This window comes from Marmota marmota, unplaced genomic scaffold (assembly GCF_001458135.2).
Source record: "Marmota marmota marmota unplaced genomic scaffold, marMar, whole genome shotgun sequence".
NCBI classification, from domain to species: Eukaryota; Metazoa; Chordata; class Mammalia; order Rodentia; family Sciuridae; genus Marmota; species Marmota marmota.
The window spans coordinates 14,378,597-14,392,201 of NW_025999998.1; the positions used below are offsets into that span (position 1 = coordinate 14,378,597).

At 35.0% G+C, this 13,605-nt stretch overlaps 1 protein-coding gene and 1 long non-coding RNA gene across 2 annotated transcripts in view; both read right to left on the reverse strand.

Moving 5' to 3' along the window:
* Positions 1 to 2,705: 2,705 nt before the first annotated feature.
* The window catches only part of LOC125617905, a 26,245-nt gene continuing 15,345 nt past the window's right edge, over positions 2,706 to 13,605 (reverse strand). Inside the window, exons 2-3 of the long non-coding RNA XR_007349043.1 lie at positions 13,309 to 13,318; positions 2,706 to 2,883 (exon numbers count right to left, since the gene is read on the reverse strand). This is a non-coding gene — a long non-coding RNA (uncharacterized LOC125617905). The remainder of the gene's footprint in view (positions 2,884 to 13,308; positions 13,319 to 13,605) is intronic.
* Positions 2,706 to 13,605, reverse strand: part of Zfand5 (zinc finger AN1-type containing 5) — a 12,100-nt gene continuing 1,200 nt past the window's right edge. The window contains exons 2-6 of the mRNA XM_015492929.2: positions 9,820 to 9,980; positions 9,290 to 9,401; positions 8,587 to 8,690; positions 6,322 to 6,447; positions 2,706 to 5,331 (exon numbers count right to left, since the gene is read on the reverse strand). Of these exons, the coding sequence (XP_015348415.1) occupies positions 5,183 to 5,331; positions 6,322 to 6,447; positions 8,587 to 8,690; positions 9,290 to 9,401; positions 9,820 to 9,970 (642 nt within the window). The 5' untranslated portion in view covers positions 9,971 to 9,980 and the 3' untranslated portion in view covers positions 2,706 to 5,182. The remainder of the gene's footprint in view (positions 5,332 to 6,321; positions 6,448 to 8,586; positions 8,691 to 9,289; positions 9,402 to 9,819; positions 9,981 to 13,605) is intronic.

Sequence of the window (13,605 nt, forward strand, 5' to 3'; positions counted from 1 at the left end):
TATGTACGGTCTTTTCTTGGTGTAATCCTCCTTAGTATTGAGAAACACAGTGATTACATGTTTTATACTAAATAAGACACAAGAGTTCTGTGGTAAGTGGGATGCTTGGTCTCCTCATAGGGCCCAATTTACCAAGTAACAACTGCTTCTCTTTAATCCACAAGTCACTCTTTCAATCAAAGCCTCAAATAAAAGTGACTATCACTTAGATGCTGAAGAACCATGCCTAAATATGAAAGCATAACATTTTGATGCCTGTAGTGTGAACTTCAAGCAGGCATTCATTATTAAACCTTTGAGGTTTCAAGTGACATTATTCTCATCTGATATAATCTAGCCAATGATAAAACTGATTATGTTGCCCCACACCCATAAAACAATCATTCCAACCAAACAAATAATCTGCTGCTAGTTACAGCTAAAAAAAAAAAAAAAAAATGAAGCTTGTTTAAACAGGTAATTTGAACCAAACTTTATTTACTAATTTGGTACTGGGGCTTGAATCAAGAGGCTCTTTGCCAGAGCTCCAACCTCAGTCCTTAATTTTTTGAGACTGGGCCTTACTATATTGCAGGGGCTAAACTGAACTTGAGATCTTTCTCCATCTCAAAAGTTGCTGGAATTATAAGGATGTGCTACCACACCTGATTGATATTTATTTAATACATATGGTAAAGGCTAATGGATGAGGTGGCAGATTAAGTTTTTTACTGAATGACACAATCATGAGTGTCCCCGAAAAGGTTAAATTAGAAGCCAAATATTTTTAGTATGTTGTTTTATTAAGACCTTTACCATGGGGTAGGTATAGAAGATGGGTTCCTCAAGAAACATCACTCCAATTAAGTACTTTTCTTCTGGGGGGTGGACATTAAATAAAAAAAAAACAGACCCCCCCAAAAAAACAAACAAAAAAACACCCTGGGGAGGATTCAGTCTGAAGTAAGCCTCAGCAACTTAGCAAGACCCTGTCTCAAACAAACAAAAAGCTGGGCATATAGTTCAGTGATACAGCACCCTGGGTTCAATCACCAATACCAAAAAAAAAAAAAAAAAGCTTTGGGTTCTCTAAGAATGGATGAAAACTTGTTATTTGTTTACATGGCAGTACAATTTGCATGTCTAAACACATTTTTAGTGATGAGCACAGAAAAGAGCATAGAAGTATGTTATATAACCAGGATCAACTTAAAATTTGCCCTGGATTATACTCAAAAGTCATCTATCTGGGATTCACTAGACACTACTATTTAAGTTGAGCTCATGCAGGCTGGTTCATTTGTATTTTGTTTTCTTGGCTGATACCTGATTATTTTGTGAACAGTTCCTGCTGTGGATTAAAAGTTCATAAAAGATTCCCTATTAACTTCTGAGTAGACTGATAATGTAACAATAACTGTTTAGGATACATTATCATTTCAGATATATAAACTAAGGTTCTGTAGTGACAGTAGCATTCAAAACCTTAAGAAAATATTCAATTATTAACTACTAGAAAATATTCTTCCTTCATTTTGTTAATGAATAAAGTATCATGTTAAGTACAATTTAGCAACATCTGTACATATACCAGAAGCAAAGTAAAAGTAGCGCTTAGCAGTTGTGAATAAAATGATTTACACTTAGGCTACAAATGATGTCGACTTTTCCTTTTAGGGAATATTAACAGAGAGGTAACTCTGGGTGGTGGGGAGTGTTCTTTACCTTTTTATACTCAAAAAAACATCATTTGTCTATGGAAATATGTACAATTACTTACACTTCAATATTGTTGCACATGTACACTTGTTTCAAAAGGAGTTTTACAAACTGATTTGTGCAACTTCCCGAGTTTCTTTTCATTAAAAGCTGTTGCCTTTTCCACATAAACTCTTCTAGGTAACAGCAACCTTATCTGTCACTCTCCAAAATTATCTAATACTATGGACAAAAAGCACTGTTAAGTCTGCATTCAAACAGACATGTCATATTAAGTCTTTGTACAAACTCAAAACATTTACACAAAATGGAAGAGACCAAATAATCTAAGTATAAAATTTACCAAAATGTACATGCACCTTTGAAATAGAGGGTACAGGACAGAATGAGAGGCTGGTTCTCAATGTATACAGATAAATTCATTTTGGAACCGTGTCAATATATTACCAATTCAAAAAGAAATCAGCAGTTTGCATAACATCTATTATTACATTACTAGTAGACATTTGCCCGTTATAATTACTTGCTTCACTTAGTGCAGACATTTGCAAAGAAAACCTTACTGAAAATGATTCAAATCGCCTGAAACAGTTTTACAGATCTTAACCTTTTCACCATGTAACTTGATGTGACCAACCTCATTAAATTTTCAAATATTCTTCTCTCCAAGCTCTAGAGATCATTACTTATACATTATACTGGGACAACAGCCCATACTACATACTAGGCAATTTTTAAGTCCTCTTCACACTCCTAAAGCAAGTAGTTACAATCATTTAACCAATGGAGCAGCCAAATCAATTTTACCCTGATGATATTCTGGTCCCAGGGTCCATAACCATAACCACTATACCCCATTGCCCTATCCTCATCAAATGCAAGGCTTACTGAATGGTTAGATTTACAAAAGGATTACAGCCCAGTCAAACAGCTAATTCATCCTAGCAAAGCTGGGTGCTAGAGGTACAAAGATTGTTTACATAGGAAACAAGATAGTGTTGTTTTTAAAAAAATCTGTGCACATTGCAAATACTGTCTGAACTGAGGGAAATATTTAGGTCTAAATCCAAGAGTCTTGGCAGAACTGAATCTACAAATCTTCCTTCTCCCTTGTGATGCTCTGAAAAAAATCAATTCCTAAGTACAAATGTTTCTTATAAAAAGTGATAATATACATGACAATCTCTTGCTACTACTTTCACAAACTGATATAATTTGAAGACCCATTATCTCCCCATCTCCCACACACTACATTCCGACTTGAAAAAGATTTAAATTATATATTTTTTTGTTGACAATATGTAGGAGGGGGTAGAGCCTCATTTTAAAATTGAAAAACTTTCTTTTCTAAATACCATAATTTCCAATTCTACTGTGATTCAAGTCTTCATATTGAGGGAGGTACTACCTTCAAATCAACACATGGACTTCTACATACACCTTTCTTCCACTTAAAGCAGAAGTAGCAGCACACTAGGAACTGACAAGATTGAAGGCTTAGTATTTCCATGTCTAACTGAAATGGTTTTGCTCTTGGTTTCTGTTGTCCCAGGGAGCAAAATTACATGTAACCATTGTTTGTCCTTCTGTATTACCTGCAAAGACAAAGTTCATGGTCATCTTCTCCACTGCTTCTGTGAACAAAAAAGTATGCCTTAAGTCACTGATTCAAGTACAACATGGATAACAAAAATAGGTCATAATTGAATTTCATTCCTTTCCAAGTTTTAAGATTGTTTTCGATCCTGAAGATTCAGATCTTCAGTAACAAGTTGTCCATCATGTGCCATACTTGAAAATTTTTCAAATAACTCAGGATTCTCACTTGATAATCGAGTTCAAGAATGGCAACAGAATATATATAAATTTATAATACAGCCATGCAAAGTCTGTATATACAACTATAAAGTTGAATATGAAACATTTTCTATTTTCCCCTTTAGGATTCTAACTAAAGCTTAAAAACCCAATGAACAAGTGGAAGTTTCCCTCTGTACATGGCTTTTATTATTTACATAATACAATATAGCATCAATGCTGAAGAGCATGATTATGTGCAATACATAAATATGAACTATCTGTACACATCTGCAGATCTAACTCAGAACTAAGGTACATAAAATTAAAAGCAAAATTGAATGCTTTAAGAATAAAAGTAAAAACTAGGACTGAACACTGCAATAAATCAGAAGTAGTGCCTCGTGTACATACTTAACTATTTACAGATGGAAACAGGCATTACCACAACACTAATCTAACTATGCTCATTTATATATAAAAACACAAGTTTCATACATCACAAAAAAACCTTCCATTATAACACAGAAGTGATATTACCAGACAAGCATCAGTGAAGTATACTGCCTTTTCTAGTTGTTATTGTACAATGCTGTAGATAATGCAGCCCATGCAATACACCCAAGAACACTAGAGTCCTACACCCAAGTACAATTAATATGATAAAGCAGCCCTCTGCAAGTGGTGCTGGATACCACTAAGAAGTCTACTGCAGCCATGTTGGTTAAGATTTTCCATGCAGAAGGATACAGTTACATTAAGAACTGAAGTCTTTAAAAAGCTTTAAACATTCTTTCTTGAACCAAAACATTCAACAAAAGATGCACATGAAAAATTAACTGTTCGGATACCTTTGCAACTTAAAATTCAGATGCATGTTATTCAATAGAGCTGCTGTATATGAAAACCAAACAGTTTTAACTTCTTCTTGTAAACAAATTAATCCTAACGCAGTTCTGTGCTACATATTTTTAGTAATGAGAATAATGCAGGTATCTTCTGGTGCAGGCCAGCACAGTAAGCTTCAAAGGTTACCTCAAGACCCAGTTGTTGGCTTGATGGTTTTACTTTTAACCAGCTGTGATGTTTACCTTTCACAGAATGTCTTTTTTGACAGCTTTTATAAGACCAATTGAACCAGGTTTACATATGGCACCAAATACTGATTTCATGGGAAGATCTGATCCTCCTTACAGCATTCTTCCTGCTTCCAAAGAACATGTGAAAATTAAGAAGGTGAAGTTAAAACTATGACAGAAGTAGACTGCCAGTCCTTTTCTGGTGTACCATTTTTAAAAATATACAGGCACATAACACTAGCCAAAGATTATACCTTGATTACATTCCCAAAAGGCAGATAATGCTGCAAACATGCAGAGATTTCATTTATTTTGTTTGGCACATGGGAACTAAATTTTGTCCCTATTATTTGTGTATTTCAATTTGCTGTGCAGATTTTTATCCAATTTTATTCAGGGGAGGGCATATACATTTTGTAGGGCTGTATCTATCCAATTCTGCCTGTAACAAACACCCAAACATTCTAAAATATCAATTATAAGACAGACAAGTGTAAAGTAAAACTCTGGAGAACATCAAAGGAAAATGGCCATGCATCTGCTCTTTAATGTTTTCCTACGATATATTAAAATAAAAACAAAGTTTCAGTCTCTTCACAAGTAGTAATTTATATTCTCTGGATTTTTTCAGCCACAACAACTGGATTCTCTTTTCTGATTTTTGCTGCAGCTTCTGCTTTGTAATCATATGGACAGTTGTGCTTGTCAGAGTAACGGTGAAGTCCACAAAACAAATTTCCACATCGGCAGTCAAATCCTGTACAGATGAGAGGAAGCAGGGTAACTTGGGAACTTGTAGCAATTAAAAGAATTAAAAAAAAAAAGGAGCCTTACTATAAAAAAGAAATCATATTTTCATTGCTTTACAACATGGAAATCTGTCAAATCTTGATGCAGTCTATCAAATTTAAATTGTCAAAGAGCTTTAGCCTATTTTGATATGATGAGAAATTCAAACAACTACAATTATGTCTTACCCTCAAAGGGCAACAGACTGTTAAAGAAATGTGCTTAAGCCAAATCCTATGAAGAAAATAAAATGGGTTATCCGTCAGTTAATTCTACAAAGTTCCTTCCATCAACTCCTATAGATATTACAGTGTAGAATTTATACAGGTTGACCTGAATTCAAAATATAGCCCTAGGTGTGCATGGCACACACTTCTAATCCCAGGGAAGATGATCAAAAGTTCAAGACCAGCCTCAGCAATTGAGCAATTCTGTCTCAAAAAGGGACGGGACGGGGATAAGGCTTAGTGATAAAGTGCTCCTAGGTTCAATCCTCAGTACCCTCCCTCCCAATCCCAAGCATATCTATATCTACTTCTACTATATCATGTGGTAAATGGTAGTATTTCAAGTGAAAACTAGATAAAGTCGACCATAACATTCTGAGGTTTCAAGGAGACAAGAAAAAAAGCATTTCATCCCTAGTTCAAAGTAGGCAGATATGTTAGTTCAGTTACCTTTTCCCTAAGAGTTACAAAGGAAAGTATCAAAAGTGATAAGTCTTTGTCAATCCAAAAGAGAAAAATAATTCAGAAGCCTGAAGATAAGGATAACAATAATCATAACATTAGGAAGACAGATGGAAATTAAACCCAATTTCTTAACTAATTAAAATCTAACACTGCTGCATCCTTCCTAGCCCACTATGGAAAACTTTCTCTCCCTGAAAGTCTTCACAGTGACCAAGAGCTCTTTAATTGCAGTCAGTAAAATATACATTCTTAAGCGTTTGTAATACCTGTAAGGCCAACTTTCTTTCTACACATGAAACATCTGTTCTTCTTTGGTTTGGGTAACTCAGGAGCTTTTTCTTCACTTTGAGAAGTACTGGGCTGAGAAACTGATGGACTGGGCTGAGTGACAACTGAAAAATAAGCATAAAAATTAAGAGATCTCTCCAGAGACCACTGGCTGATAATGATCTAAGCCAAAAAGAAAAATATTTAAAAGAAGGAATAAGATTCATAGAATGTTTAAGAATCCTTTCTTAAAATCTTCCGCTTGAATGACAAAACTTCTTAAAGTCTAAGAATTTCCTGGCAATGCCTAGACAACTACTTGGCTCCTCTAAAATTTTATAAAATCACCAGTTAGTATATTCCTTTATCTCAGTCTTAACAAGTCAATACTAGAAAACAAAATACTAATTCTATTTTTTTTAAAGACCTGGGGAGATTCTGCTTATATGCTTAGTTTTTCTGTATTGCAATTTCCTAAACATGAACTTCTGAATTAGGGCAGCTGGAATTCATTACTTAGATAGAACTGCCAAGTTCTAAGGTACCTGGCTATAAAACCATGTTGGTTTTTATGCTGACTACCTCAACAAATTTTGACAAAGCCCAAACCATTTATAAATTTTAATGAAATCACTTTGTCATTTTCACAAGTCACATTGTTAGATCTGCAAACAATCTAGAAGTGCTTGTAAGGTTTTGATTTTAGAAAATTAAGGATTCTACTGGCAGAACAGGATTTTTTTAGTGTTACTTTGAGTAGTGAGATATTATCTACAAAAAGCCCCACCTTTTCTCCACCTCTAAGCTTTAGATCACATTTATTGATAGAATTTATCACATCAAAAAAATGCAGACTGCATTAAAGCACATAACCCCACTGGTTCTTTAAGACAAAAGACCAAAACGTACTTCTTACATAAATCCAACTATACCTTAAACATTATAAATTTTTAAAGTTTTAATGTTGATCTAAGGTTTAAGAATAGAAAAATCAATGTATATATGTAATGTTAAAATTACTGCCTATTCATTATTCTAGCATTACTGCTATTTGTCTATCCAAGCTTTTATAGCAGACAGATTGGGTTAATGTGAACTTAAAACTGCCCCAACTTTTCATTTGCATTAGCACTATATCCTCACTGGAATTTATACCTAATACCTGACTTAGAAAATATTCTATCTACTACTATTTCTTAGTAAGCTACTATTACAACCTTAATATAATTCTGATGGTATGAGAGTAAACAGGAGTATGAGAATGGTGTCAGCCATTTCTCTGCCCCCACCTGAGAAAAGGAATAATAAGTTCCTGAGACATATAAAGAAGAGGATAGAGGAAGAAAAGTGATACAGAAAGAACAAATAGAATAAATAGTGAACCACAATATGTCTCTCAAGTAATAATAAAAGTATGTATTAGCTACAGATCTAACCCCAAAATATGCTTCCAATGTCAGCAATTAAAAAAAAAAAATAAATAAAGGTTTTTTTTTCCCCCAAAAGATGAAACTCCTTTCAAAACATCAAATATATAGATTCACCTGCCATTTGATGGCCAAAATATTTGACTCTCACTTAAAGAGACTGACAACAGTACAGATAAAACTGACTCCAATGTTAGCAAAAGCAAGCCTCCAAAGAAAATTACACAACCACTGACACTATTTTTTCCACACTTTACTTTTATATTGTATTCCGTCACCATTTTACCGAGAAAGGATGAATTGATTTGAATGAACTATGTGCACATAGCTAATTCTAACAAGTCAGTCTTGTAACATTAGGGCACTTTTGGCTGTGCTATAAACACAGCCTCAAAGTCATGACCTGTTGAAATCCAAAATGCCCTTCCATACTGAGCTTTAAATTCCTACAAATGAGACAGGGATCCTGTTCTTTTTACGTTTAGTATTCCATAGGTTCTCTGCTTGAATGTTTTCTACAACATTGACGATATCAAGACTGAACAGTTATTGCTCTTGACCATAAATTTTTTCTTTATGGTCTTGAAAAGTTTATTAAGTTCTCAACACATCCAGTCTCCAGATTATAATCTTGGTAATTTGTAGGCCTGGGGGCAATTAATGGAGAAGAGAGCAAAAAGTATAGCTGTTTTATACTTCAAGATAGCAGTTCTTTATTTGGTCTCTACTTCATGGCTCTCCCTCCTCTTTGGTCCTTCAATGGGAAGGAGAATCCCGCCACCAACTTTCTCTTGTACTACCAAATCCAGAACTGAACTCATAAAACAAAAAGCATACCTGGCTCTGACACCTCTGTTTTCGGGGTAGTTATTTTGTCCTCTCTTGAAATGCTCATTTCTGTCATTTGCTGAGTTACAGGCAAGGCAGCCACAGGCACATTTCTATTTGAGTTCAAGCAAACAATTATTTTTAAAGATGTTAAGGGTACTTCTTTTTGAGATAATAAGTTGTCATTTCAACTTTAAATTATATATTATTTCCAACATGATCAAGTGGAGCTAGATAACCTGCAAAATTTTAAAAGATTTTGGATGCCCAGCATAAATGGTTGAGAAGAAAGCAATCAATTTGATAAATGGCTCATTAACTTAAGGCTGCTTATTTGTATAAGGTCACTATACTCTATTATAATCAACTAGGAATTTTTAGCTATGCCTATAATTCAAGGACAAAAGGAGCAGCTGTGCCAAAATACCTGTGTGGCACTATAACACTCTCTATAATCCCTAAACTTCAGTTAGAAGGAAATTAAAATACAGCTTTCAAAACGTTAAGTGTCTTTGAAGGGTTTCTGGAGTACATTGTGATATACATCTTTACTCAACCACCTAAAGAGTCAGATTTAAGGGCACTGGAATTTTTGTCCAATACATGCAAAGCCAAGGGCATCTGGATACATTAATATATTTGTTAGTACACGGATACAAACATCTTGATTTCTTCCATGTCTTAAACTCTTAAAAAAAATGTTCAACCTTACCTTGATTTTTCAGATGTGCTGCCAGCAGCACCTTCACAGTTGTTTAAGCTAGCCTCTGCTCTCTGTATAGATGCAGAATCTGAGGTAGGACTGTTGGAACCACTGGCTGTTCCTATTTAAAAAAAGGAATTTGTAAGAAACAAATCAACATTACAAAAACTCACTTAGTGTCAACTTAATAAGTAGTAATACTTGCATTTAATTAGGTTAGTGATTTAAGCACTTTCACTTTGCTGCAATCCTACACTTGAGTATCCAAACTAAAAAAAAAATTTAAAGACATATCCATTGAACACAATTATGAAACAAAACCTCAAAAATGAAAACCAAAAAAGCTAAGAGATGCTTGTAGGTAGTCATTCATTCCTGATGGATGCAGTCATGTCAAGTACTTGGGCTGTTGCTTTAATTTTAAGCTCGTCAGGTCTTCTCTCCTTGGGCTTTCAGCATTCTCAGTCTTGGGCCCCAATTTCTGGTTCTATATTTTCTGTCCACCAGTTCTTCAAGTGTTTTCCTTGGAAATAACTTACCCATTGGGCTCATTCTGCCACTATTCTGCTGCCTCTGAAGATGTTCTTTGTAGCAAACAGAACACATTCCATTTGTCCTAGGATTTCCATAAAAGCCACATCCTGTACTACACAGCATGGGCCCTGGGGTCTGGTTAGTCTCCTGAGCCATATTTTTCTGCTATAAACAAAACAAAATAACAAAATTTTAGTAAGTAGCATGTCACCAAAATAAATTAGCAGAATACAATAACTAGCATACCTGTTATTTCTAAAATACCAATCTATTACTAACAAAACCCCAAATTGTGTTCCAGACTGAGCAGACAATTAGGAATATTTTGTTGCCTTTATAAAACAAAGAGCATTAAAGGAACTGTTTTAGAACCAAAAGGAAATTCTACCATTAAGTACCAAAATTTATTATTTTACCTGTTAACTATTCTTTGCTTCAATTCAGTCTGACTGCCTGCTGGATACCAGAGTTGTTTTAATCAACAGTAGAAATTAGTATTTGGACTTTCTGCTCCCCAGCACTACAAGTGAACCATCCCAAATGATGTCTTTTAACTTTGTTACTAAAAATATTAGAGGGAACTTCCAAATATGGTAGGGGAACACCTCAATCATAACGAATCACTATTTCTGTATTTATTAGTGGTTCTTTAAACTAGCTGAATATTGATTTTACCTTAAAATTACATCTGGACATATTCTGGTGCCATCAGTAATCTGACAATTCTGTGAGACAGGAATATGATTTGTTTAAAGCACCTTTTAGCACCATTTATTAACCATAAATTTCTGAACCAAAGGCTTTTCTAATAACATTTGTCATCCTTACACACAAAAAACCTTTCCATGCTCAAATTTAATATATAAAGCAATATAAATGCATAATATTTTTCTTAGTTGATGGTTAGTATTTAATGCTCATTTACCACAGTGAACTTTAAACAGCAAGCATACCCTTCGCTTTTCCAGAAGTCTTGTTTGAATCAACATAAACATAGTAATGTGTTAAATTTAATAAGTTTTCCTCTGGTAAGAGAAAATACTGTTTAATTTTTTTTTTTTTGAAAATTGTGTAAAAAGCATTATTTGAGAGCATCTGATTAAGGGAAATATGCTCTAGCTTGTGGTGATCACTCATTTTTCCTACTAAAACAAAATACATTCTAGTGAGTTAAAATATGTTTTTAAGAAGTACTTTTTGTCAAAATTACATAAATAAAGGGAATAATTTTTGTTTAAATATTCTTTTTGCCCTATTGCGTTTAGTGCATTATAATAATACATAATAGTGGAATTCTTTGTTACATATTTATACATGGACATGACACAACAATATAATTTAGTCAATATCATTCCCCACATTTTCCCTTTCCCTAGTCCCTTTCCTCAACTTAGTTACTGGCCTCCCTTTGATTTTTATGAGACACCCTCCCCACCATTTCCTTTTCCCTCTCTAGTGAAAACAATTTTGACCTGGCCAGAATCCTTACAATTATTCCCCAAACATTTAAATGATAGCAACCTTTCCTTATTAGCAAAAGGACTCCATATTTCAAGCAAATCAAGCTTATATGGAGAATGACCAAGATCCACAACTTGCTTAAAACAATGATTAATTTAGTTGACAGTGTCTCTTTAAATAGTAAGTAGAATTTAGCTGACTCATTTTAGAGCAGGGTAAACATTTCAACATCACTTATGAAGTTTAATAAACATTTTTATTTGACTTTTTCAATGTTAAAAATATCAAGAGCAAAAAAAATTATTCATATAATGAATTGTGTATTTTCATTCCCATCATGCACAAGTAAACTGCCATTTGAAAAAAGTTGGGTCATTCCCTGAAGCCGGGTTTAGAACTATGCTAATTCACTTTCTGTCCTAGCTTCCAGTGTCATTTGGCATAGGCTTTAAAAGCACTGTCCTCAATTTAAGCCCAACCAATTAAACCACATGAAATGATTTTAATACGAATAAAATATTTGTTTATATGGGATTTCCCACCTAATAACAATCCATTTTGACAAAGTATTTCACCTTTCCTTTTCCTCAAAATCATCTACCTTTAATTCACTGAAAATAAATTTTGAATTCAGTCACAGAAACAATAGGATGTTTATTATTTCCAGGGCTTCCCATCTTTAGGTTTTTCCCCCTAGAAAGCCAGCTTTTAAATGCCATCACATGTGCACAGCTTGCCTTAATATTTCTCAGCAGCTTAGATCACATGGGAGGGCGCTTCAGCCTGTCACAAGGCTGCAATGTGACAGGCTGAGCTGGATGGAGGCTCTCACATAAAGCCTAGTCAACAGGGGCCTCTGAAATCAGCTTCTATTTATATCTCAGAGCCTGACAACTCCTACACAACCTCAAGAACTAAAAGATGCAACATTCATATATGGAAAATAAGAAAAACAAAACAAAATGTGATTAAGGCTGCCAGTTTTTTCTAATAGGGAGGATTAGAGAACAATCTCAAATCCAATCTAGAAGACCCAAGCATCATTAATCACTCACAAAGCCCCAAATGGTCAGGACTGCTTACAAAAAAACAAGCAGTGAAAAAGGAACAGAGGCATAAAGAATTCTTATGTTTAGAGGAAACCATTTGAGTTGGGGGTGAGTATTCACTATTAGCATTTCCTTTCTGTCTTTAAAAAATATATACTATTACTATTTACCACCTTTAAAGTTGTTAGAAACTTCTGTATTCATGGGTCATTCCTATCAGACATAGAGGAAATGCATATTTTCTGTAAAGTTTGTAGCTTTTCCAATTCATAGTCTAAAAAACCTGCTGTGTAACTAAAATATTCTCCAATCCAAAATCCGAATAAAGGGCATTTACACCTCTGAGATATAGGTGTTTCAGATACATATGGTGTTTTAAGACGTCAAAACCCCCCACTCACCTTGAGTTGAGATCTGAGTTCTAGTACCTAATCTACCAGTAAGCCAGTGACCTTGGACAAGTCCTTACTCTTCAGATCTGAATTACTTCTGCTAAGAGTAGCTTGATTAGACTTAATGTCAGGCCTGAGACAAAAATAGTGAACTATAACCAATCCTTCATTTTTTGGACATTTTAATAAAAAACTCAAAAAATAAAATTGCAACATTTTCATCAAATGGAGTCCCCAAATCTGACTTAAAAAAAAAGGAAAACCTTAGAAATGAGAAGCAAAATGAAATTTATTTAGATTTTTTTAAGTTTGTAAATGATTTGAAGCCCAAAGGTTTAAACAAAGCTGTGACCTATATACTACTTTATCTTAAATATCTCCTCGGGCAATAATTCTTGGGATGGATTCAATCAATAAACGTATCCCGACCCATTCCTCAAATCACAGATACATGAAGTGCATGGAAAGCCAGCCCAAAATTTCGTGTTCACCAGCTTAAATGCATGAAACAAAGAGAAAGGTGCTCCACTTCCTCCATGAAAAGAATCTTGGGGGAGAAAACGCAGCGACGTTGGAAAAACTAAAATATCACGAAGAGCACCCTAGACTCCATGCTCCAGCAGATTTAGAGCAAGTTTGGGTCGCACTGGACCCCCATTCCCCTCTAAGGGAAGGCCTCACTCAGGAAAGCCCAACAGGGCCTTCTCCCAAAACCACTGAGTCATGCAGAACGGCAGGTCTGCAGGCCCTGCCGGCCCCTCTCCCCGCCTGGCTCGCGCTGCCGCGACCCCGAACGGCTCATTCGAGAGGAAAAGCCTGGCAGAGCGGCGGGCAGGGGGCCGGGGCGCGGCTGCTGCCTCTGTCTTTGTTTTCGCGGTCCGGCTGCCCA